Consider the following 26,747-nt stretch of genomic DNA (forward strand, 5'->3'; position numbering starts at 1 on the left):
GATCAAGCCAGTAATTATAACAACCTTCTTGACTATCACTCCCAGGGCCTGGGTTCAAGCCCCACGTTGGGTTAAAGATTCCTGCATTGCAGGGGGTTGGACTAGATGACCCTAGTGGTCCCTTCCAACTCTACAATTCTATGATTCTGCGATTCTATGAAATTGTGCTTATAAGAACCTTATTAAATCGGTCACGAAGCGTCGGACACGACTGAACGACTAAACAACAACAACAACATTAAATCGGAAGAGAGAGAGAGAGAGAGAGAGAGAGAGAGAGAGAGAGAGAGAGAGAGAGAGAGAAAGAAAGAAAGAAAGAAAGAAAGAAAGAAAGAAAGAAAGAAAGAAAGAAAGAAAGAAAGAAAGAAAGAAAGAAAGAAAGAAGTCACACACATTTCTCCCAAAGGTATCATTTTAAGATGGATTTTGATTTCTTTCTGAGAATGCAATGGGAAGAAAACTGCCCTTTTCATTCATCTGCTCAGGCAACAAAACAAGTTTGGAAACCTGTGACAAAAGCTAGTTATTCAGGCAATTGATGGAAAATTGCAAAAGGAGGAGGCAGATCTTAGTCATTTTATTTTACTCTCTTGACAACAGCAATCTATATATATGGAACTTGGAAGAGTAAGCCAAAATGCAGCTTTGCTCTCGTGCAGCCCATTCCCAGGCATGCTTACACACAAGAAAGAGCCTCTCATTTCAGTGGGGCTTTCTCTATGGTTACCAGACGTCCCCATTTCCCGGGGACAGTCCCTGGATTTACAAATCTGACCCCGGACAAAATCCACCCGGGAATGTCCCCGGATTTCATTTAATGTCCGCGGATCTATATTTTAAGTGTTGTAGATTTATTAGTAGAGAATGAATGTTGCGTGATTGGTTCAATGGCACAAAGACACATCATATGGGAACTTCTGGCAAGGCAAAATGGCGGGCGCCACAGCAGTGAGCAGCTCCTGAAGTCAGCCAGAGCCAACTGCGCTACCAGGCTGGCTCCGGGCTGCTGAGACTGCCGCTGCCACTGCCACTGCCGAGGGGGAACCAGGGACACCCGGTGTGTCAACTGGGGAAACCGCTGAACTCCCCACGACCCAAATCGAGCTGGGAGCAAGAGCGCTTCGCCACCCAGCCAACTGCCCAGCGGTGCTCCGAAGCCAGAAAAAGCCAGTGTAGACAGTAGCAAGCTAGATGGACCACGGATCTGACTAAGTATAAGGCAACTTCCTACGTATACCTAACAGGTTGGTTGGTTCATATCATAACGCTGTGGCAGAGCCCACATTTCACATGGGGCATGTCCATCAGTCCTACATCTCTTAACTACTCCTAGGTGTGCACCTGATGAGGCAGTTGCCGCAACAGAGGCCCCGCCCCCAACCTCAGCTTATGTATCTCCCCCATCTGAACAGCGCACAATCAGACGAAGACCATGCCTGCATGAAACCTGTTTCCGCTCTTCCCACTTCAGCCCTCTCCTGGTCCAGGCAGACAGTGGAGCAGGAGAGGTGGGGGCAGCAGGAGGTGTCGAAGCCCTTGACTCTACACCTCCTGCACCTCTTCTTCACTTTCCAATCCTGCACCTTCTCCTGACTCTTCCTCTTGCCTCCTTGCTATTACAGCACTCCCCCCTTCCGATGTCTGATCTGTTCTCCCAAATCAATCTCCAGCTCCCCTTCTCCCACTCCTCACTGTCCAGCCAATTCCTGACAGTCCCGGCCACACTGACTGGCGATTCTGTATTATTTATCAATAACATGACTCCCTAGATGTTTCGGGCATCTACATAACCTTTTCTTGAAAAAGAAGATTTGCTTTTGCAAGCCTTTGCAAGTGTGCTAATACAAATATTTGCCAAGACAACAGGCGGTAGGCCTTGTTCTAAATTAAAGATAAAGGTTATGATGAACATGGATCAGGCAGCTGAAAGGACTGCGGATTAACTTTTGCTGGGGAAGACTGCCACCTTGTGGTGAACTGGGTGCTCATCGGTCTCTGGCCATCCCAAGTCCCGTCTGCTTCTCATAGTATAAAAGAGTTGGAAGGGAGTTTGAGAATCGTCTCATCCAAGCCCCTGCAATGCAGGAATATGCAACTGTCCCTTACGGGGATCGAACCTGCAACCTTGGCAATATCAGCACCATGCTCTAACCAACTGAGCTATCCAGGATGCTAAGGCACAGGTAGTCAATATGGTACCCTTCAGATGCTGCATAACTACGACTCCCATTATCCCTGACCATTGGCCATGATCTCTGGTGCTGCAGGTCAAAACAGCTGGAAGGCACCATGTAAGGTAGAGGATTAAAATTACTTGTGTGCATCAAATGATGTTGCAATATTATTCTGAGCAAGGATTGGAAAATTGCTGTAGCTCACTAGCAGAGCACCTGCCCCATATTCAACAAGGTCTCATGTCCAATCTCTGGCACCTCCAGGTTGGGCTGAGAGAGAGAGAGAACCCTGGATAACCGCTGCCAGTCAACGTAGACATTACTGGTCTAGCACAAAAGGGACATTAAAGGACTGGGCATCCTTATTTTCCCATTCTGCTAGATCTGACTTGATGGGAGATAAATTCAGTTCAAAGGTCGAATCTATCAATTCTGCGCTTTCTGCAACAATATGAGAACAGAAACCCAACCCGTCTTTGAAATTTGCACATATCTGAATTTTGCAATGCACTTCTCCAAACAAACCATGTTTACAAAAAATGTATATATTTCGGGAAGGTGTGCATGAAAATTAACAGGTTAGTGAGAATAATGTACCCAAAAAACCATTATATTTGGGGAAATTGCTTGTAAACATGTGTATACTGCATTAGCAAAACTGCATACGAAATGTCTTTATCAGAAGAAATTCACATTAAAAGGCAGGTGAATTTTCATGGCGATTTATTTATTTTTATGCAATTTGCTGCAGGGTAACTGAATGTAAGATTTCATTCCCTCCTGGGAACATAGGAAACTTATACTGAGTCAGAGCATCACCCACTCTAGCTCCTACAATTCCCATCATCCCTAGCTAGCAGGACAAGTAGTCAAGGGTGATGGGAACTGTAGTTCAAAAACAGCTGGAGACCCAAGTTTGGGAAATCCTGCTCCAACACAAGCGTAGCCAACTTGGTGCCTTCCTGAAGTTGTTGGACAACAACTCCCTTCATCCCTGACTGTAGGCCATGCCGGCTGGGGCTGATGGGAGTTGGAGTCCAACAACATCTGGAGGGCACCAAGTTGGCCATTCCTGCTTTAAGTGGAGTCATCAGGGACTGAGTCTGGGACTTCCTGTGTGGACAACCGGTGTTCTGCCACAGAGCTAACAACCCTCCCTCTCTGGAGCCCAAGCAGGACTGAACCCAAATACCCCCAACAATATAGTAACAAAAAGATTGCCACTGGCAAGTCAAGCAATAGAATATATAGCTTTCATCAGATATTTTCAAATATATTTGTGGGGCCCTGAGTTTCCCAGGATACCAATAAGGAATTCATCAACCAGAATAAAGATCACAGCTGCGTGAGGTGGTGCAAAACTGAGAAGATCCAAAACTGAGAAGATGCATTTGGGGTCACCAAATTTTGGCCTCGCACAGAGCGCCGTATTACCAAAGATTCCCGAAGTTCTCCCCTAGACAAGTAATGGTGAGATCACCCTGAAAGAGCACTTCTCAACCAGCAACCATTTCTGATCTTCTCCTTCTCTTTGCAGCAACAGGTGTGTACTGGAAATGTACACATGAACACACACACAACCCTCTAGTGTGCATTCAAGATTATTTCTGCTTATGATGGTATCTGGGCATTTGTATGCAACCCCGCTTTCGGTACACTTTGTGCCTGCTTGCAAAGGTTTCGGGACAGACGTACCACTTTGTTTCCAATCTGTGCATGCCTGTGACTTTCTGCAAAAACCCTTTTAACTTCCATACCAAACTTGTTCTGGGTTTTTATTGTTTTCTTGTCCTGCTTCTGCTGTGCTATAGTTCTGGGTGCCCCTCCATGCAGCAATAGTGCAAGAACTTTAGGGAAGCATCGCAGAACAACTCACAAAGCAGAATGTGCCCTCAATCTTTCCCAACATCTGCGTCTTTTCCAGGGAGTCTTCTCTTTTCATGAGGTGGCCAAAGTATTGGAGCCACAGCTTCAGGATCTGTCCTTCCAGTAGGCACTTAGGGCTGATTTCCTTAGGAATGAATAGATTTGATCTTCTTGCAGTCCATGGGACTCTCAAGAGTCTCCTCCAGCACCATAATTCAAAAGCATCAATTCTTCGCCCAATGATGCGTCACTATAAATCCATCACTGATGCGCTATCATTGTGTCAATGGCGTGTTAGAAGATGCATACACAAAACCCACCACTCTGGAGGAGTCCTTAATTTATGAAGATTAACAGTGAGGGAGTAGAGACCTGCTCAAACACCTCTATTGGAAAACAGCCTATACTCTAGAGCAGGGACGTCCAGCTCCCAAGAGACTGCAATCTACTCCCGGGGGTGGGGTGGGGGGTGGGAATGGCAGTGATCTACCCATTTTTTTGTGGGAGGAGTTCAGACTTCTCAATGGCAGTGCAAAGTTGTTGACCTTTCTTAGGGGTTCAGGTCACAGTTGTTGAGCTTTTAGGGGTTCAGGTGGAGCTTTGGGGGGGGGGGGACCCGAGGCAGAGGTGATTTTTTTAAAAGATGAAAATCGCTCACTGAAACGAAAGCCGGGCAGCACTAAAACCGTCTTCCATTTTAGCAATCCTGCGTGACTGAAGGAAACAGTGAGGGGACAGACACATTTATTTCACAGCTAATCTACCCAAGAGAACATAAATGAGCTAGCATTCGACCGCGATCAACCAATATCACCCAGGGATCGACCTGTCGATCACGGTCGACTGGTTGTGGACATCCCTGCTCTAGAACAGGCATAAGACAACCTTTGGCCTTCCAGATGTTTTGGACTACAATTCCCACCATCCCTGACCACTGGTCCTGTTAGCTAGGGATCATGGGAGTTGTAGGCCAAAACATCTGGAGGGCCTAAGGTTGCCTGTGCTTGCTCTAGAGCAGGCATCCCCAAACATCGACCCTCCAGATGTTTTGGACTACAATTCCCATCATCCCTGACCACTGGTACTCTTAGCTAGGGATCATGGGAGTTGTAGGCCAAAACATCTATCTGGAGGGCTGAAGGTTGCCTGTGCTTGCTGTAGAGTAGGCATCCCCAAACATCGGCCCTCCAGATGTTTTGGACTACAATTCCCATCATCCCTGACCACTGGTACTCTTAGCTAGGGATCATGGGAGTTGTAGGCCAAAACATCTGGAGGGCCGCAGTTTGGGGATGCCTGCTCTAGAGGCTCCTCCATATGATCTACTCATTGAGCACCATCCTGATTTGTTTGCACCAAACATACCTGGAAATATGATCGTGTCTGGTATTTATTGAGCATTTGCTCTGATTTTGTTGAGGGTTGGTTTTACAGCACCGAGCATTCACCCCGGATTCCTTGTGGGCTCTCTTTGTTATTCCTTCCTTTCTTCCACACTTTTCAGTATACTTTTCTGTCACTGGATTATTTCATATTTTGTAAGATGCTGAGCCTGTGCTGGACAGCACAAGATATCATATGGATGTTTTTGATGTATCTTTGATGTTTCTGTTTTGTTTTTGAAGAGTTCTGCAAGTAAACTTTGAACAATATTTTTTTATGGGCCTGGACAAGTCTTTACTTCCAAAAGGAGTCAGTTCTTATGCTTCCAGTCGCTTCATGCTGCACAATGTAAATATCTGCAAGGGTATGTACCTTAAGATGTTCCGTTCCCCCCCCCCCCCAAAGACAGAAACTGACTGTAATATTTAATCAAGACGAACTAATGTTTCTTAAGCAGCAGCATTTGGATATTAGTCAAATTAACAGAAAAAAAGTAAGAGCTGACAGAAAGAGCTGTTTGACAGTGGAATGGTCTCTCTTGTGAGGTTGTGGACTCTCCTTCCTTGGAGCTTTTAATTAATGGAAGCTTTTGCATGCTTCCATTTACATACTCAGGGGACCTTAAAAGCATGGATCCTCCCAACTTCCCCAACTACCCTCTCGCATGCTCATGGGTGGGTTCGGTGCCCGACATCTGCACAGGGCAAATGCAGTACCCCATCAGGGGCACAAGAGGGCAGACTTTGACAGCTTTGGTGCTAGCAATGCCCTCTGCAGGATCCTCACATTTCACAGCCGGAGGAGTTCTGTGCCTTTAACAAGCTTGCAGAGGCAGAAAATCAACAGGTGAAGCTTTCCCCAATCTTGCCTCTCCTTGTTGGGAGGCAGGCGGGGAAAATCCGCTGTCTCTTGTGCAGCTGTAAAGGCAGAGGGTTTATGGGAAAGGCAGAAATGCCGCTTCCCACAACTGGATGATAGAATAAAAAAGTGTCAGGAATCAGCTAAATCCCGAGTAGACAATCTAGGTTTACCTGCATTCCTAAGAATAGCAAGTCCTAACAATGACAATAATCATGGTTCAAGTCACATTTATTTATATACGGACCTTTACTGCAAGCATTCCACCCACGACGGGTCCACAACAGATGCAATATAACAACTCAGTTCATTAAGAAATTAAGCAAGTCATCAATGAATTAAAAACTTGGCATCTTTGCATCGTTGCTATACATCCGCCTTATAATCCTCACATTGACGCTGTTCCGTAAGTCACTCTTATATTATCCCCATATTACGGATGGGGAGACTGAGGCTCAGGGAACAATGTCTCACCTAAGGCCAGCTGGTGAGTTCATTGCAGAAGTGAGATTTGAACAAAAGACCCTCCAGCTCATTCTCTTAGCCAGTTGGGCAGTTTTAGACTCCAGTCTTAATGGCCTGACCAGGGGGGGGGGAGGCTATTTAGATGGTAATGTATATTACATTACTTTCTGCAAAATGTGGTAACTCGAATTTCTATATTGGGAGCTGCCTTGAGATCTGTGTATGGAGGGTGATATACAAATAAAATATACAAATAAAATAAAATAAATCTGCACAACTGGAAGCCCTGAGACTCAGTCTGCTGCGTGGGACCCCAGAGGTCTATGCAGTTCCTCTGCTCTTAGCCAATGCACAATATTGGCTCTTAAAGATCTTAGGCTGACAAGCAGGTAAACAATGCACCAACTCAAGGATGCTGCTTTCTCTTTCTTTCTCTCTCCTTCTTTCTTTCTTTCTTTCTTTCTTTCTTTCTTTCTTTCTTTCTTTCTTTCTTTCTTTCTTTCTTTCTTTCTTTCTTTCCTTTCTTTCGGTGCATTTCCCCACAAATAAATGCCATGCAACTTACCTTTGCATCCTGGCCCTGTCCAGCTAATCCTGGAGGCAGCGTTTAAAATCCAGCAGTTCCCTTTTTCCCTCCGCAGTCTTGGAAGTGGAGCATTAACTCAGCTCCTCGGCGCCACAAATCATCCAACTGCTTTCCCCCTTCCCGTTGCTCTTAAGAGAGTTGCTGCTGCCTCTAGCTTGTAAGGGGTGGAGTTTCTTGACAGATAAGCGATGCTCGCGTCAGAGATGCATTTGCAAGCAGCCTTCTTCCTGGGATGACCATCTTCAAGTCAGGGGGGGATTAATTAATTTATCGACCTGATCTTGCTTTACTGGAGCTATGTAGGTCACAGAGCAGCTACGTGGGGTTTTCCTGCTCACCCATTCACCCCCATTTCTTTTAACAGGGTAATTATCATTACCCAGAAGAAAAGGAATCTGTTTAAAGAAAGATTAGTCCTAAAATGGTGTGCTTCTGTAATACTTTTCCATCTGTGTATGAGAAACCCTAGCCTTACATGACAGTCTTATTCATGGCCAGAAACCAAACTGTTGCTTGTTACTTGCACAGAGTCATAGATCAGAGGAATACCCCCTCCTTTGCATGCAGAAGGTCCCTGGTACGATCTCCAACATCTCAACAAATGGCTAGGAGAGACCCATGTCTGGGTTTGGGCAAAAGCACTCAATTTCAGCTCACTTTCTCACTTTCTCATTTCGCCCACCTTAGGTTCAGTTCTACACCTTTCCACATCAATTGTGTGTGGTTTTTTAAAAGCATCCTTTTGAAAATTTACCAGCATTTTAGTGCAAATGTCTCCCGAGTTTCAAGTCACAAACTGTTTCGCAAAGTGTGAAGTAGGTAGATTTGCCTTTAAATTGTGACCTGAATTAAATCCCTCCAGCCTTCCCTATTCGTCTAAAACCGGACAGTGTAGACAATTCTGAGATAGATGAACAATGGTTTGACAAAGGTGTAAGACAGCTCCCCGTGTTCCTACTGTTGCCTGTTTCTGTATACCATTTCTGTATACGGAGAAATTGTGGGAACCATTCTTGTATTGTGATTGGAGAAGAAAACCTTCTCCCTATCCTGCTTCTCTACATCTTTTTATCAGTGCTTTGATAAAATGATGAAAAATTCACTAAACTAGTTGAAAAATATCTGTATGACACCAGAAAGTAGTTCCTATAATAGCTGAATACACTAAAGGTGAATAAAGTTCACTTTGGGGTAGAAGCTTGAACAATTGCTAGTTCATCTTCATGTCCATTCTCACCTACCCAGCCAGCCAGCAGGAGGCCTGGACTCTTAGCCTTCAATTAAAAGAAGGAAGTGAATTGGACATCTATCAACAAAGTTAGAAAGCAAAATGTGGAGGCAACATTCTAAAGCTTATTAGGCAGTGATGGAGGCACCGCCATTGCTAAGGTCACTTAATAGCTTTTGCTAAACGATTAGAAGGAAGGAATGTGAGGCATTTCCTGTGTTTTCCCTGCTAAAGGGATTAACTGTCTCTCAACAGGAGCAGCTTGCCATGAGAACTATATGTACAAGAAAAAGCAAGTGATGTCTCATGGCCTGAACAGCTATGCGGCTTGCACAAAGTAAGTATTTTCTAGTATGGAAATTCAATTCTGGGAATGTTTTACCTATCATAGAATCGTAGAGTTGGAAGGGACCTCAAGGGTCATCTAGTCCATCCCCTGCAATGCAGGAATCTGTTGATATTCTGCCTGCCAGGCATATTACTGGAGTGTCTTGTGTCTCCCCTTACCCAGCCCTTTTCAAACATTTCCAGGGCCCTGCTTCCTATACCCCCCTTTTCAAAGAAAAAATTGTGCAAATAAAATCAGTTTTGTTTTTTTGTTTAATTGAAAAGGGGGAAATTCTAAAGAGGAGGGAAGGAAAGGTGATTGAATGGAGATACATAAAAATGTGCAAATAGAATAAGGTTTTTTTTAAAAAAAATACTAGGCCAATTTATTAATTTTAATAACTGTGACAGGCTCAGGTGGGATGGCTGCAATGGATGAGCCTATAACTGAATAGGAAAGGAATACAGCAACAACAACAACAACACAACAACACTCAACACAACAACAACAACACTCAGCAGGGGCATTTGATAGAGAGAACTACCAGTGCACTTAAGACAGCCAAGCCAAATCTTGTAATCATCGCATGCGTTTGAAAAGGGGGAAATTCTAAAATTCTAAAAGGGGGAAATTCTAAAGAGGAGGGAAGGAAAGTCGATAGAACAGAGATACATAAACACCAGGAAGTTCCTTGTCCTCTTTTTTTCTCTGCTGTCTAGAGTCTGCTGCTGTTTCGTGATTAGTTTCTCCCACTTATGTAATCCAGTAAAATCTTCTTGAAAACGAAACACATCAAAATGGCAAAGCAGAATATGTCGTGTTTCATAATAAAATAGAAAGCCAGCTCCCTGGCTGTGTAAATAAAGTGGATAAAGATGAAGCAGAAAAAAAATAAGGCATACTCGTTCTGGGGCTGAAGGAGTTCGTGGAGCTGTTGTCCAATCTGTGGGAGGGGGGGGGAGAAACAGGGGTGGGGGGGGGAGGAAAAAGAGGTGTCTGTTAACAAAACACTCCCTATGACCAGCTACCCAAACAGCCTGCAATACAATAAACACATTCCCATTGAACCCAGGGAGCCTCGCATCTTCATAGACCTTGTAAATGGGCTCAGCTTAAATTCCATTGATTTATATCGGGAGTGGGGGAAACAAGGCCCTCCAGATGTTATTGGATTGATGGGGCCTGGAGTCCCACAATTTCCATGGTACCCACCATAGGGTAGGCACAGGCTGTGGGGCTGAATGTGATGTGTGGATGCAAAAGAACCAAAGAAGAGTCCTGCTGAAGGTCCGTCTACTCCAGCACCGCCGTTTCCCTTTAGCGGCGAATCAAATGCCTCCATGAAGCCTATAAGCAACAGCCCTTTTTAGAAGCTGGAGCAAGGAGTTGTCTACTAGGGATGGCTAGTTCTATCAGCATCTTTAGGTTATTTTTAAAGCTTTTCTTACTCCACCAGCCATTTGGAAGCTTGTGAGGTTGGACGGGTTAAATAAATTTCCAGCTGCTTCTGCTGTTTATCTTGCAATTTCGCAAGTGGTTTGAAACAGATCTCCGCTTGTGTATAAGGGATCACATGGCCCTCAAGGTACCTTGGTCCGATTATTATTATTATTATTATTATTATTATTATTATTATTGTTGTTGTTGTTGTTGTTCCTCCCATCTGATGATGATGATGCTTCCCATCAGACTCGGTTACCCTATCCACTCTGGGCAGCTTCCAACAAATTAAAACACAGCAAGACATCAAACATTAAAAACTTCCCTATACAGGGCTGCCTTCAGATGTCTTCCAAAAGTCAGACAGCACCTAACTCTGCAGGGATGACCCAGGAATGTGACAACATCACAAAAAAGCATCTCAGGTAGGGGTGGAATGAATGGCTTCAAAAGGGACTTCCGGACTATTTTTGGGTGGGATTCAATCACAGCTTCAAGCTGCACGATTAAAGCTAGGGGGTGAGAGGAGGGAACCTTAAACAACCCAGCCCAAATTAAACACTGAGTTAAAAAGGCTGTGTTAACTAGAGACCTATCCAGATGTCCTTTTTTATTCCACATTTGTGATTATTTGTGCTCATGATGCTATTGGGATGGTCACACAGACCCTGCTTTCAATACCATTTGTGCCTACGAAAACTTCCAAGTGGTCGCATTGGTTCATTTCCGATTACAGTGGTACCTCATGTTGCAAACGGGATCCATTCTGGCAACATGAAAAGGCCGCAACATGAAGCGGGGCTCCTGCGCACACGCGTGGCTCAATGCGGTGCTTCTGTGCATGCGTGCAGGTTACAGACGCATCGAACCCGGAAGTAACCCAGTCTGGGATTTCCGGGTTCGGCGCGTCCGTAACCTGAAAAGACGCAACATGAAGCGGACATATCATGAGGTATGACTGTAGTGCCGATCCCTCAGCTTCCTGCTCACGTCCCGTAACTTTTTTATATAGCGCAAGCGTTCTGGTTTAGTTCCGTTTGGCTTTTGTCATGCTGTAGTCCCTCCAGACTGAAATAAAGTGGCAGCACTGTGGGAACACCAGAGAACAAACTAGAGCAGGATAAAAACCCACCACTTGGGAGCTGCCATTGTGTCAGTAACATATTGTGGAATCCACCTGCAATAAAGCACCCGTCTGGAGGAGGCTGTATTTGTCAAAGGACGTGATTTGCATTTTACAGTCCTCCCCACAAGAGCAGGTAAGAGGCGAGCCAGAGTGAAAGGTCTCTGAATACAAGAGGGCTAGAAAAAGGCTTGCGATCCGGTATTACCACAACCTCCCTTCTTACCTCCCGGTATCCCCTTTACCTTCTTGGGTGGCGCCTGCTGCTGGCGCAGCTGCTCCATCTTCTCCTCATGCTGCCGCTGCCTCTCGTTCTCTTCGTGCTCGTATTTGAGCCTCGTCAGCTCAAACTCCATCCTCCTCTTCTCCAGCTCAGTCTCGTTGGCTAAGTTCAACCTGCTGCTTGACCACTCCGACTCTCCTCCTCCGCTCACCACAATTCGGGGCACCTGCTCCTGCTCTTTGGCTCCTTGGCCATCCTTATCCTCTCTGTGCTCATCCTTCTCCTCTTTGGCAACCGCGTCTAATGGCAGAGGGCTGCTGGTGGCTTCTAGCTGCCTTCTGGTCCCTAACGGTGTTTGTTGGTCTCCATTAGCAAGCGTATCAGTCACAATAGCGGGGATAGCTGGGGATCCTGAACCGTTGGCATCCTGAAACAGATTGCGGGTGGGGAAGGGAGAAGTCACACATGCATTTCTGAGAAGACATCATCGACAAAGATCACATTAGGGGGCGGGAAAGTTAAGGAAAAAATTCAACTGGTTTTAATGCATGAGTGTCAGGCTTTGGGGAATCGGCTTCCTCCCCTGTGGCCATAAATGAGCAGGTCAAACAAAAGGGAATTTTTACCAGTTTCTTTAATAAACACAGCAAAGGACAAAAGAAAGTGTCTACTCAGAGTGGCGGTGCTCGCAATTAAAGCTTACACCCCCTCCATCCCTATTAATCTACGTAACTCTTACGTCTTGTAATCTGAGTTTGTACCCTCTGCACTTTCTGTTCTGAGACTTCCTGAGCTCTTCTTGACCTTGAGAAGAGTGGATAAATGCTGTCCAATGACTGTGAATCTGTTAACCCTCTCTCTTCCAGTGTTCCTCTCCTAGCTGTTCCCCATCCAGTATTTCCCAGCTTCTGCCTTCTGAACTATGCCCCACTGCAAACCACTGTTTCAAATCTATACTGTCTTCCCACTCCTGGTAAGATTCAGGAGCAGGGGGAGGGGGTGGCTCCCACCATTCCTCCTCAGTGCAGAGCTCCTCAGTACAGTGTGTGACAGCGAGGCCAAAATGGCTGTGTTGCACATAAGGGCCCCACTCCGTAGCAACTTGGTGCAGGCCTCTTAGTTTGGCTGCCCCTGTTCTGTGGAACAGCATCCCAGTCCAAATATGAAGGCACCCACTATTCTTCACTTTCCCAAATGCTCCAACTTTTTCTGAACAAAATCCGGGACACCCACACGCACCATGCTGCCCCCCCGCCACCTCTCACTGCTCACACTACTTGTCCTCACCTTCCCAGCACTCGTCGCTTGCTTGCACCACTCACCCTCGCTCTAGATCAGGCACCCCCAAACTTCGGCCCTCCAGATGTTCTGGACTACAATTCCCAGATTCGCCGACCACTGGTCCTGTTAGCTAGGAATCATGGGAGTTATAGGCCAAAACATCTGGAGGGCCGCAGTTTGGGGATGCCTGATCTAGATGCTCTTGCCTGGCGCTCTGGCATTCAGCAGAGTCATGCCAGATCACTGGACTGGAAGGGGCTTTGGCACGACTCTGCTGACAATCGCCAGAGTGAGTGTCTCTTTGACCGAAAAACAGGACATTCTGGGATTGAAACAGAAGCCTGGATTGGCTTTTGGATACCGGATGTGGGACAGTGGGCTTTCAAGAAACAATGGAAGACATTTTTCTTCTAACAAGCTTTCACAGCTGAATGGATGGAACTCTGCCATGGGTGTCTACTTCATACTGAATGACGTACATTGGCTCCCAGTACGTTTCCAAGCATAAGTGTTGTGCTGACCTTTAAAGCCCCAAATGGCCTCAGTCCCGTATACCTGAAGGAGCGTCTCCACTCCCATCGTTCTGCCCGGACCCTGAAGTCCAGCTCTGAGTGCCTTCTGGCGGTTCCCTCACTGCGAGAAGTGAAGTTACAGGGAACCAGGCGGAGGGCCTTGGTAGTGGCGCCTGCCCTGTGGAATGTCCTCCCATCAAATGTCAAGGAAATAAACTACTATTTGACTTTTAGAAGATATCTGAAGACAGCCCTGTAAAGGGAAGGTTTTTTTAATGTTTTATTACCTTTTTCGATACATTGGAAGCCACCCAGAGTAGCTAGGGCAACTTTGATGGGTGGGGTACAAATATTTTGTTATTATTAAATTTTATCTGCTGTTATTTTTATGTTGTTTTCAGCTGTCTGTCCCCCCCTCCCCGCTGTATTGTATTTTGCACATTACCTTGAGACGTACCAAAACTTTGTTGTTGGTATCCATCTGCCTCGAGAAGGATGTGAAGGTGTGTCAGAATAGTAAAATGGGATGGGAAGTTTAGATGGCATGGGAAGATGAGGCCAATTCATGGAGAATAAGCTATCAATGGCTAGATGGTTATGAGTCACGATAGCGATATGCTATCTGTAAGGTCTATCCGGAGACGGCTGTTGACCTCATATCCTGCTTGCAAGCCTTCCAGAGGCTTATGGTTGACCCACAGTAGGAAACAGGATGCTAGCTTAGCTAGGCCTTTGGTCTGATCCAGCAGAGTTCTTATTTTCTTAGCTTAGGTGGGTATATTTTTGGTCAAATGAAGGACAAGATAGGAAGAGAAGGGGGATGGGGAGGAAGAGGCGGAAGTGCAGAAGAAGATAAGGGGATTGCATATCAACAGAGTCAAAAGTCACCAAATGTCAATAAGATCAAGAAACAAGAGGAGGCCAATTGACTTCTAATCCAATCCCGCTGCAATGCAGGAATCTCAGCTAGAGCATCCATGACAGATGGCCATCCAACCTCTGCCTAAGAACCTGCAAGGAAGGAGAGTCCACAACCTCCTGAGGGAGTCTGTCCCACTGTTGAGCAGCTCTTAACTCTCAGAAAGTTCTTGCTGATGTTTAGTCGGAATCTCCTTTCTTGTAACTTGAAGCCACTACTGTAATTCGGGTCCCACCCTCCAGAGCAGGAGAAAACAAGCTTGCTCCATCTTCCATGTGACAGCCCTTTCAATATTTGAAGATGGTTGTATAAATTGTTCAAACAAACAAACAAACAAACTGCATCAGCATTCTTGAATGTTTTTGTAGGGTGCATTTAGATAAAATACTCTGCTTTTCATTGCACATTTATTTATTTATAATGCTGATATCCCACCTTTCCTGCATGAAGCTTAAGGTGGTATCCATTGCTCCCCAACCTATCCTTTTTTAAAAAAATTGTCTCAGCAACCCTGTGGCGTAGGTTAAGCTGACAGAAAGTGACTGGCCCTTAAGCCCACTTTGCGAGTGAGAGACCCAGGTTCAAATCACTGGGCTGGGCTTGGGCCAGCCGCTAGTTCTCAGCCTATTACACAGGGTTGTTGTGAGAATTAAATGCAGGAGGGAGACAAAAATAATTGTATGATGCCTGGGAAGAAAGGTGCGATGTAAATGAAATAAAAATAAAAGACAAAGAAATGAGAGTGACGGATCTTAAGGTAAAGGTAAAGGGACCCCTGACCATTAGGTCCAGTCGTGACCGACTCTGGGGTTGCACGCTCATCTAGCATTATTGGCCGAGGGAGCCGGCGTATAGCTTCCAGGTCATGTGGCCAGCATGACAAAGCCGCTTCTGGCGAACCAGAGCAGCACATGGAAACGCCGTTTACCTTCCCGCTGTAGCGGTTCCTATTTATCTACTTGCATTTTGACGTGCTTTCAAACTGCTAGGTTGGCAGGAGCTGGAACCAAGCAACAGGAGCTCACCCCGTCACAGGGATTCGAACCGCCAACCTTCTGATCAGCAAGCCCTAGGCTCAGTGGTTTAGCCCACAGCGCCACCTGGATCTTACCATGGCGAAATGGAGCCCAGGGGGGAAAGAATCTTAACCACGGCACATGCAGAGATACAAATTTCCCCTCAATCGGACACCAGCTGCCCCGCTTTGCAAAACCAGGCCATGCAAATCCACACTCCCCTTATTGATTAGAATAAATAATTACTAAACCATAATCCACAAATATAACGGCAATTCACAGTGCAGAAAATACCACAAAACCGCAGGAAAGGGTCAGATGGAGAAGCCATTTGGCTACCATGAGAGCAGGATGATGGACTACATGGGCCATGGGCATGTTCCAGAATTTGATGGAGGCATTTGATTAGCTGCTATGGCAAGCGCTGGTGCTAGAGTGGCTGGTCCTTCAGCTGGGCTCTTCTTAAACTCTTGAGGGATATCAGCCTTAGCATTGGCACCTACCGTACTATAGATACCATGCTCTATCATTGTGTATAAGGGTTGTGTATGGCCCTTAAGGTACCTTGGTCCCATTATTATTATTATTATTATTATTATTATTATTATTATTATTATTATTATTACTATACCTCCCATCTGATTATGATGATGCCTCCCATCTGACCCTATCCACTCTGGGCAGCTTCCAACAAATTCATAGCAAGACATCAAACATTAAAAACTTCCCTATACAGGGCTGCCTTCAGATGTCTTCCAAAAGTCAGACAGCTGCTTATTTCCTTGACATCTGATGGTGCTCTAGGGCTTTGCGAATTAACACAGGAATCTTGAAGCTTTCCTGGTAGCAAATTGGCAACCAGCACAGCTCTCTCTCTGCAGCAGAAATCACATTGCCAATAATCTGCTCCCATGAGGATTGTGACCACTGCATTCTGTACTCGTTGCAGCTTCCAGATGAAATATAAGGGCAGCTCCGCACAGAGTGTGTTCTTACGTGAGTCCTGATGAACAGATACTTCTCTATGTTAAGAAAATGGCCCGAGGAACCCCAACTGCAAGCAGAAACATCTCTTCTCTTCCCTTCTCTTCTCACACTTTGCTGAATGTGCAGCTGGGTCAAGGCCGTTTCCCCCCACATGCCTCACAGACCTCCAGCCCTCATTGGTTGCAGATGTAGTGACCGCTGGATCTGTGTAACCGTCATCTCCCATCAAAAGGATGGGAGTTCAACTGGATTCCCAGAGCCAAGGAATCCTTGCCCCACATCCGTTGCCACTTACCATCCTTTCCCGATGCTTTTTCAAATCTTTAATTGGGGTTATCTGCACAGCAAACTCAATCTCAGTTTGCATCTCCTTGAACCCTACACTGCCTCCTTGGTAAGAATATTCAGACCCTTCCACATTGCTGGTGCGATCCAGATCTGCTTGAATCTCCTTGTCTCTTTGGTGCACAGATTCCGTCTCAAAGTTGGAGAAATCTGATGAGCAATGGGGTTCTCTGGATACTTCCTGTTATAAAACAGTTGGGGATTCAGGGCAGTTTATGGTTGTTTGTTTGTTTGTTTGTTTTCTATAATTTTGATTAAATTTTCTGTTTCACATTTTGGAATATTCATTGAAACAACCTTAAAATATCAATGACTTCCCTTCTTCTCTTTCCATGGTTCATTTTGCATAACATAAATCCCTGTATATTTTACTAGCTGGCCCAGCCACGCGTTGCTGTGGTTCTTTCCTGTGATTCCCCCCACTCTGTCCGGACACATGACTTATCCTGCCCCCTCCTCCCCCACCCCCTTTCTGAGCCTTCTGTTGTCCCTGGGGAGTGTTGGCCCCTCCCCCGTATCTTCCTACATTGGCCCCCACCCTTGGAGAAGGAACTGTCAGTTTCTGGGTTCTATTTCCCAGTATTTACTTTTGTCTGAGCCCTCTGTTGTCCCCAGGGAGTGTTGTCCCCTCCCCCCTGTATCTCCATACATTGGCCCCTGCGCACTCATCATGAACATTTTTATATATTTAGATTTTAAAAATTTGAAATAAGAACATGAGAAGCAGATGTTATTATTGTTTTACTGTATTTTATTTTTGGGGTTGTCATTTATTTTGGTGGGTATTGTATGATTTGGGCTTTGTTGTGTGTTTTGTGGGGTTTTTTGGTATTTGGATTTTCTAATTTTGCAGTAGGTGATTTGAATGTAGGATGTGGTGTTGGTTTTTTCTTTATTGTGCTGTTTGCGATGTTTTATTTCTCTAGTTGGGGTTGTCATTTATTTTGGCGTGTAGTGTATCATTTTGGTGTGGGTGGCTGTTTTTTGCTCTTTTATTTTTGGTGTAAATTTTTGGAATGTAGGATGGGATGTATTTTGTTTTTTTAATGTGTTGTTTGTAACTTTTTATTTTTATGGTTTTTATTGTGGGTATAATTGAGGAGTATTTGGTGTTGAGGAAGGTGGGGAGAGGTCCGTTTGGGCAAAGCCCAAAGCTAGGGGGGAGAGGTCTGTTTGGGCAAAGAAAAGGATCGGGGGTGATGATGCACCCTGGGACCCAGAGAACTACTTTTAAAATCCCAACCGGGGGGGGCTCAAATAGCGAAGCCCTACAGCCCCGTAGCAACAGAAGGCGTGTTCCGAAGCGCCCGAGCTGCTCGGTTCCATAAAAAACCCAGGAAGTGTCGAGGGGAAGGTAGGGGATTGTAAATCGGGGGGGGGGGGGGAATTGGCCACTGCAAATATCCAAGGATTTATACTGTGGAGAGAAAGTGCATGGTTGTGTTTTTTTTTAAAAGACGCAGAGGCTTCCAATCAGTCATAGTATAAAGCCTATCTATAAAGCCTATAATATCAGTCATAGTATAAAGCCTAGGTTAAAAGGGGCCGCAGCCTCGCATGTGACACAATGCCCACTAAATTAAAAAGCAAAAACCCCTCACCGTGCCCCCAAGTGCGTGTTAGGGGAAATGATGGACGACTGCCTAATGCTACCAGGCGTTTATTAATGCAGCCACCGGGAGAGGCTTTGGGCTTTGGCTTTGGAGGTGGAACGGCCGTTTTGGCAGTTGTTGATGACGTAACGATTTGGCCCCGCCCTTGGAGATCTGCCTTTCTATTGGATGCTTCTGGAGTCTTCAGAGCTTCTGCTGGTGATGTATAATTTGGGCGCCACTTTTTTGTGTTGAATCATTATTTTAGGTATGAAAGGTGTGGTTTTTTGATAATTTTTTATGCTAGATCCCTCCCTGATGGGAAAGGTATGCTTTGTCCTAATTTGGTGCAATTCGGTTCAGCAGCTACAGTGCAAGGGTGGGACATCCGCGCACGCAGTGGGAACATTTATATATATATATATATAGATATAAACCAAACCATTCATTATTCCATTATTACATCCATCAAAACTTAATTACAGTGTTGAATTTATCTCAATGCTGCCCACGTTTTCAAATAAACACAATTTCCCTCCATATATTCAATAAACATTTTTCATTCTTCGTTAAACATATGTTCTTCTTGTTCGCTTATTCTATATGTTAGGTCTGCAAACTGCACATGTTCCATCAGTTTAAGTTGCCATTCTTCTTCAGTTGGGACTTCGCTCGTTTCCCATTTTTGGGCGAACGAAACAAGAACCGCAGTAGTGGCATACATAAATAAACTTTTAAAGCAGGTGTGTGTATGTGTAGGCGCACACATGCGAGCACAGACACAAAGACAACTGGTTTTAATTTGTATTGTCCATTGTTACCTGCCTGATTCAGAGTTTGCCACTCAGGTCTTCCACAACGCCATCTTCCCCCCAATTTTGATACATTGGGTTACACTATAAAGTGAGTTTTCTGCTCACCAAATGATTGTTTTCTGCTGCTCCAGAGAAGCGGACACGGAGCAATGGATTCAAACTTCAAGAAAGAAGATTCCACCTAAACATTAGGGAGAACTTCCTGACAGTAAGAGCTGTTCGGCAGTGGAATTTGCTACCAAGGAGTGTGGTGGTCTCTCCTTCTTTGGAGGTCTTTAAGCAGAGGCTTGACAGGCATATGTCAAGAATGCTTTGATGGTGTTTCCTGCTTGGCAGGGGGTTGGACTGGATGGCCCTTGTGGTCTCTTCCAACTCTATGATTCTATGATTCTATGAGTTTCTCATGTGAGTCAGGATCGAATGAGTGTTTCACAGTCAGCCTCCTCCAAACCTCCCTGACTGCCACTGTTTATGGCAGGGAGTGAGCCCCCTGAATATGCTTTGAACCCAGCATGCGCCAACCTGGCAAGGGAGACACATGGGAAGATCACGCCACGCAAAGCCCCCATACTCATTTAAGTTGGGAGATGCAACTACTTGAGGGGGTGAAGCAGAAGATAGGGAGTAAAGGTAAATATAAATGACCCCCCCCTCCGTATGGTTAAGTCCACTCAAAGGAGACTATGGGGTTGCGGCGCTCATCTCTCTTTCAGGCCGAGGGAGCCAGCGTTTGTCCGCAGACAGCTTTCTGGGTCATGTGGCCAGCATGACTCAACCGATTCTGGCGCAGAAGCCAGAGGGCATGGAAACGCCTTTGACATTCCTGCAGCAGCGGTACCTATTTATTTACTTGCACTGGCGTGCTTTCAAACTGAAGCAGATGCTACAGCCCTTAACTTTGCAGGAATGACCCAGGAATGTGATAACATCACCAAAAAAAAAAAAAAGCATCAGGGGTGGAATGAATGGCTTGAAAAGGCACTTCCGACTATTTTGGGGTGGGATTCAATCACACAGTTTCAAGCTGCACAATTAAAGCTAGAGGAGGGAACCTTAAACAACCCAGCCCAAATTAAACACTTTTAAAAATCTCAGTGGTTTCAGGCAGTGCTGGATTTATGGATAAGCTAGTGCTGGATTTATGGATAAGCTAAACAAGCTATAGCTTGGGGTCCAACTCTCTTGGGGACCCCAAAAAAATTTAAAGGAAAAAACGTGGATGTACATTTCCAAAATATAAGGTAAGTTCAACAAATACTTTGATAAAATAATTTGTTATGTGCAAATGGCTTTAGATACCTATAGCATATAGCATATTTTCAACACACACAAAACAGCGACAATTTGTTGTTGGCAAAGAACAGCTGGACACATAAAGGGCCCCATTACCTTCAGTAGCCTAGGGCCTCATCAATCCTAAATCCAACCCTGATTTCAGTGAGAGTTAAGGAGGCACCTAATTTTCCCAGTAATTGATTGACATAGCGCTCTCTCTCTCTCTCTCTCTCTCTCTCTCTCTCTCTCTCTCTCTCTCTCTCTCTCTTAAAAGGTATTGACTTGGGAATGTCTCCACCCCCATCGTTCAGCCCAGATACTGAGGTCCAGCTCCGAGGGCCTTCTCACTGCGAGAAGTGAAGTTACAGGGAACCAGGCAGAGGGCCTTCTCGGTAGTGGCACCTTCTCTGTGGAACGCCCTTCCACCAGATGTCAAGGAAATAAAGAGCTACACAACTTTTGGAAGACATCTGGAGGCAGTCCTGTATCCGAAAGCTTTTTTATGTTTAACATTTGCTGTGCTTTTATTATGATGGAAGCTGCCCAGAGTGGCTGGGGCAACCCAGTCAGATGGGTATAAAGAATAAAATTAGTAGTAGTAGTAGTACTAGCAGTAGTAGTAGTATTACTAGATCATGCCCTAAGTTCCATCTCACCTGCCTTGAGCCCATCTCAGGTTTGCAAGTAAACATGATATTAGGCGTGGGCTACATTTTCCCCATTAAGGGCCACATCCCCTAAGGATAAATCTGTCAGGAGTCATAGGAGGAGAGTGGATGCAACCTTGTCTTGTCCTCTCTGCCCAGAGGGCTGATGGGATATGAGCAGATTGCTCCTCCCAGAAGTCTGGATGGATCCCTTGCAAAGCAGGGAGATGCCTGTATCTCCCCCCCCCTAAAACAGTGCTATTTTTCTAGAAAAAGAGTTGCCAGAACTTACCATGAACACCTCCCTTCTTCTCTTATAATGTCTATGGCACCCACCTGAGTTCCTTAGCATTACCTCCAAGATTTAGGCTCCACAAATGCAATCTGTCTACATACATGCTTACTCCCAAAGAATCCTGAGAACTGTAATTCGTTAACGGTGCTGGGAGATGTAGCTCTGTGAGGGGGGAAACTACAGTTCCCCTGATTCTTTGTGGTGGGGACCTTTAAATGTATGGCACGTGCTCAACCTTAGAAACACTAGGGCAGATGTGGGGGGACTTTTGGTCCGCCAAATGTTGTTGAACTACAGCTCCCATCAGCCCCGACCAAGCATGACCAAGGGGTGATGGGAGTTGTAGTTCAACAGCACCTGGAGGGCCAAAGGTTCTTCACACGATCTTTACGCATCCTGAAACAGAGAGAACTTACTGGGATTTCTTACCATAGCGGATTTTGTACTGGGAAGCAGACACACACTGCTCAAATACCAGCCACAAGCTCTTTCCTAAACTGCCACAGTGATGTCAGAAAGTTCCGCACTGGGATGATGTCATAATTTTCCAGTTACCACAACAGTTAAGGCAAGTGTTGCTAAGAGGCCTTTGGGGATTGTCTGTTTTATTTTAAAAGAGTACTGGTAACATCATAAGTGGCCATATAGATAGATGGCTCAAGAAGGATGTATTCTGCTCCTCCTCCCACAGAACACACTGTAATCACAATGTTTGTTTATTGATCTTATTGGACACTTTTTAAAAATGAAAAGTAACTCAAAGCGACTTACAGAAAAAAACGCCACATACATTAAAACTAACACAAAACTAAAAGAGGGTGAAAGCCCCAATGTTTTATTCAAGTTGGCATCCTTGGGGAGGAGTGAGGTGGCTGCCTCAGGCGAACGTTGCTGGAGGGCAGGGAGAGTTATCAAGGGGTCAGTGGCCCCAGTTGTAGATGCCACCTGGAGTGCCCTGTGCCCCCTAAACAAGCCTCAGGTGGAGCGAAGGTCACTGCTCTGGTGCTGATTCAGTGGCCAGTCTTGTTGCCTTCTGAACATGAAATGGCAGCGTCACCTTGTAGCCCACCTCAGCCAGGTACATGTCTTGGGTTAGACCTTGTTCTGATGATCACCTGAGTGTTGCCCCGCCTGTGCAGGTGGGGTGGGAAGGTTGGCATTGCTTATTCCACCACTCCTCCCCTTCGATTTGCTCACTGTTTTTCTTTCCAACGTATCTTCTCAGTATCTGCAAGTATCTGTCTGGCTGCTGCAGCAACATGCCTTCCAAAGCCACTATTGTGGCATCTGAGGGAGAGGTGAACACTGTCTTTCATTTCGTACATGCACACAAAAACTCATACCAATAACAAACTTAGTTGGTCTCTAAGGTGCTACTGGAAGGAATTCATTTTATTTTATTTCATTTCCTTATTTGCTGATGTTTTATTTCCCTTCCCTTCCCCCAGTAGAAAACTGCACTTCCTTGCAAAATAATTCTCAGGGTGCCTGGTTACGGAAAGGGTTCATGCTTCTGTGGATACACGCCTAATTGAAAACACATTTTTAAATAACGCTCTGCAACCATAAATATTCCACTAAATTTACATGCTGGGCTAATTGTAACGTATTACATTACCGTTGTTTCCAAAATTCAACACTAATCTGGTTTGAAAACAGCCACAAGAAGCGGGAGTAAGGACCTCGGCGCTGAGCATCAACACTGGACACAGACTGAGCAGGAATACAGGTCTTTACCACTATACTGGACAGTGTTCTCGAAGCTACGAACATGAGTTTGACCAAACTGAGGGAGGCAGTGGAAGACAGGAGTGCCTGGCGTGCTATGGTCCATGGGGTCACGAAGAGTCGGACACGACTAAACGACTAAACAACAACCACTATACTGAGATGGGTTGTATTTCGATTTAAATTAAAGTGATTGTTTCTGAATCGGCATCTGCTTGTTTATTTAGTATATCACACTCTTCCTTCCAAAGGACCCCAGGATGACAACCAATGAGTGAAAAAAACAATTTAAAAAATCATAAAAACAATTCCAATGCAGGTGAAGACTAGAAAAGATATCAACTTCAAAGACTTGATGAAAGAGGAAGGTCCTCAGTAGATCTACAAAATGCAAATTTTATGCAAATGTGTGACCCTCTTGTGTGTCCCCCCCCTTTCTCTAGTGTGTGACTGACCACAGTAACTTTGTGGTCGCTATTCAGCCCATTCCACATGAGAGCTGTACCATGGCAGTTATGAATGAAACTTTGCTGCAGTAGCTAGGAATGGAACATCCATGTTCAAAGGCAGTTTATACTTCTGATCAACAGATGCTGGTTGCAAGCAAAAAAGGGAGTGGCTTCCTTCAACGAGGAGATTTCCAGCATCATGATCTGGCTGCCACTTCAGATAGATTTTCCAGCTGACCAGAAATAGAAGTAGCAGGGAAGGGGATACACTCAGCCTGAATTTGTCCCGTGCAGAGACCAAGAGAAGTCTGACCTACAAAAATCTGCAAGTAAAGCTTCTCAAGCAGAGAAGAATGGTAACTTGGGAGCTTTTGCTGATCACACTGCTCTTAAAAAGGCACAGGTTGAAGTGCTAGAAGACAAGAGGGCAACCCAGACTAACTTGGCAAAGTGTTCTGAGCTTGTGTGGCTGCTCACATCCTGATGTTGAAAAGCTCACCTTGCTTTGCATCAGGTTTCCAACAGAGGGTCTCAGGATCCGCTAAAGAACTTAGGTTTGCTGCTTCATGTGGAATGAGACCATTGGTCTCCTCTAGCCCAGCAGTATGAGACTGACAGCAGCTCCCCATTGTCTCAGGAAGGGATTTTCTCCATGGCCTTTTAAGCAAGAGATGCACTAGGGATTCAGCCTGGGGGCTTTTATGGGCCTGGGAGAGAAAATCAATTTAGTTCTCATTCAAAGACAAATCGACCCAATTCACACTTCTTGAACCCAGACCTGAACCAAAACAAACCCTTCCAAATGCTTGCCTCTCTGAGTTTTGCAGTTCGGTTCTACAGTCAAGTAATGTGTGCAAAACAGCAAATGCTAGGACAAAGTGTACATAAAAATGCACATATTCGGGAAAATTTACAACAAAATATTATATTAAGGGAAATGGCTTGCAAAAAATGTGTACAGGGAGGCCTGCTTGGTATCATCACTATTTCATTTCAAGTGCTGAGCAAAAATGTTCATATACACCCATATCTTTAGATCTTAATTTACTGGTTATCTTTTAGCAGGCTTGGATTTGTTTTGCGTGTGCCTTTGTAAATGGCTTTCAGTTTCACTTTTGAGGGGGAAAACATAATAATTATAATGCGCACAAAATTGCATATTGTGTGCATTTCACTCTCAAATGCCAACAAATTTTCACAAGAGATTTTTTTTAAAAAAAGAATTTGCAAACTGACATGGAAATGTGGAATTTAGAAATTATTATACGTGTTAATGTGAATTGAAGTTAATTATTGTAGCAGGGGTATAAGACTTTTTTTAAATCAAGGATGGATTGTATTTGGTTTGAGCAACAGTCTGGAGGCAGAATTAAAGGGAATAAGACCTTGAAGTACAGCACGTGGGAAGCCACCCAAAATTTATAATTGGCTATGTAACTGATTTGTATTTGAATTGGTATTGCTATTTGGCAGGCATAGGCAACCTTGGCTCTCCAGATGTTCTGGAACTACAACTCCCATGATCCCTAGCTAACAGGGCCAGTGGTCAGGGAACATGGGAGTTGTAGTTCCAAAACATCTGGAGAGCCAAGGTTGTCTATGCCTGCTATTTGGTGTTAATATAGTATGGTGCATATTGGGTTTTTGTAATTGAAAATTAATTTTAAAACATGTAATAAAAATAAAAAGGAAATGTGGAGAACTGGCCCTAAGATTGGGGGGGGGGATGAGAAACTGAGAGAAACTGAAATTGACCGGATTCTTCCACGTGCTCTGCGAATGAGCAGCTCAATGAACCCCAGGCCAAATTCTTAGCAGCTGGATGTGTTTCTTGCCAGAGTCGCTTGGGAGGGTGAGGAAGAATCCGAGTGCGGAATCTTGTGACATCATCACGGCAGTTGGCCTGGAATGTGGATTTGCATGGCCTGGTTTTGCAAAGAGGGGCAGCTGGTGTCCGATTGAGGGAAAATTTGTATCTCTGCATGTGCCGTGGTTAAGATTCTTGCCTCCCTGAGCCCAATTTCGCCATGGTAAGATCCGTCACTCTGATTCCTTTGTCTTTTATTTTTATTTCATTTATATCGCACCTTTCTTCCCAAGCATCATACAATTATTTTTGTCCCCCTCCTGCATTTTATTCTCACAACAACCCTGTGTAATAGGCTGAGAACTAGCGGCTGGCCCAAGCCCAGCCCAGTGATTTGAACCTGGGTCTCTCGCTCGCAAAGTGGGCTTAAGGACCATTCAACAGGGTTGCTGAGACGATCCTTTTTTTTAAAAAAAAGGGTAGGTTGGGGAGCAATGGATACCACCTTAAGCTTCATGCAGGAAAGGTGGGATATTAGCATTATAAATAAATAAATGTGAAATGAAAAGCAGAGTATTTTATCTAAATGCACCCTAGAAACACATTCAAGAATGCTGATGTAGTTTGTTTGTTTGTTTGTTTGTTTGTTTGTTTGAACATTTTATACAACCATCTTCAAATATTGAAAGGGCTGCCACATGGAAGATGGAGCAAGCTTGTTTTCTCCTGCTCTGGAGGGTGGGACCCAAATTAGTGGCTTCAAGTTACAAGAAAGGAGATTCCGACTAAACATCAGCAAGAACTTTCTGAGAGTTAAGAGCTGCTTGACAGTGGGACAGACTCCCTCAGGAGGTTGTGGACTCTCCTTCCTTGCAGGTTGTTAGGCAGAGGTTGGATGGCCACCTGTCATGGATGCTCTAGCTGAGATTCCTGCATTGCAGCGGGATTGGATTAGAAGTCAATTGGCCTCCTCTTGTTTCTTGATCTTATTGACATTTGGTGACTTTTGACTCTGTTGATATGCAATCCCCTTATCTTCTCCTGTGCTTCCTCCTCCTCCTCCCCATCCCCCTTCTCTTCCTATCTTGTCCTTCATTTGACCAAAAACATACCCACCTAAGCTAAGAAAATAAGAACTCTGCTGGATCAGACCAAAGGCCTAGCTAAGCTAGCATCCTGTTTCCTATAGTGGTCAACCATAAGCCTCTGGAAGGCTTGCAAGCAGGATATGAGGTCAACAGCCGTCTCCGGATAGACCTTACAGATAGCATATCGCTATCGTGACTCATAACCATCTTGCCATTGTTAGCTTATTCTCCCTGAATTTGCCTCATCTTCCCTTGCCATCTAAACTTCCCATGCCATTTCACTATTCTGACACACTTTCACATCCTTCTTGAGGCAG

General features: G+C 45.0%; 1 protein-coding gene across 1 annotated transcript; it reads right to left on the reverse strand.

Moving 5' to 3' along the window:
• Positions 1–9,202: 9,202 nt before the first annotated feature.
• LOC118082681 (uncharacterized) lies at positions 9,203–22,442 on the reverse strand. Its single transcript, XM_060273281.1, has 4 exons — positions 22,416–22,442; positions 16,685–16,915; positions 11,697–12,155; positions 9,203–9,831 (listed from the first exon to the last, which is right to left on the reverse strand). Exons 1-4 carry the CDS (start codon positions 22,440–22,442, stop codon positions 9,628–9,630), a joined length of 921 nt encoding a protein of 306 aa, XP_060129264.1. The 3' UTR covers positions 9,203–9,627.
• Positions 22,443–26,747: the final 4,305 nt, after the last annotated feature.

This window comes from Zootoca vivipara, chromosome 3 (genome assembly GCF_963506605.1).
Source record: "Zootoca vivipara chromosome 3, rZooViv1.1, whole genome shotgun sequence".
NCBI lineage: Eukaryota > Metazoa > Chordata > Lepidosauria > Squamata > Lacertidae > Zootoca > Zootoca vivipara.

Excerpts from the sequence above, each read along its gene's own strand:
- LOC118082681 (XM_060273281.1), bottom strand. The coding sequence starts at position 22,442 with ATGTACCTGGCTGAGGTGGGCTACAAG. Across the intron at positions 16,916-22,415 it reads TGGCTGAGGTGGGCTACAAG|GAAGTATCCAGAGAACCCCA; the intron begins GTGACGCTGCCA and ends GTTTTATAACAG. Across the intron at positions 9,832-11,696 it reads AGCAGGCGCCACCCAAGAAG|ATTGGACAACAGCTCCACGA; the intron begins GTAAAGGGGATA and ends CCCCTCCCACAG.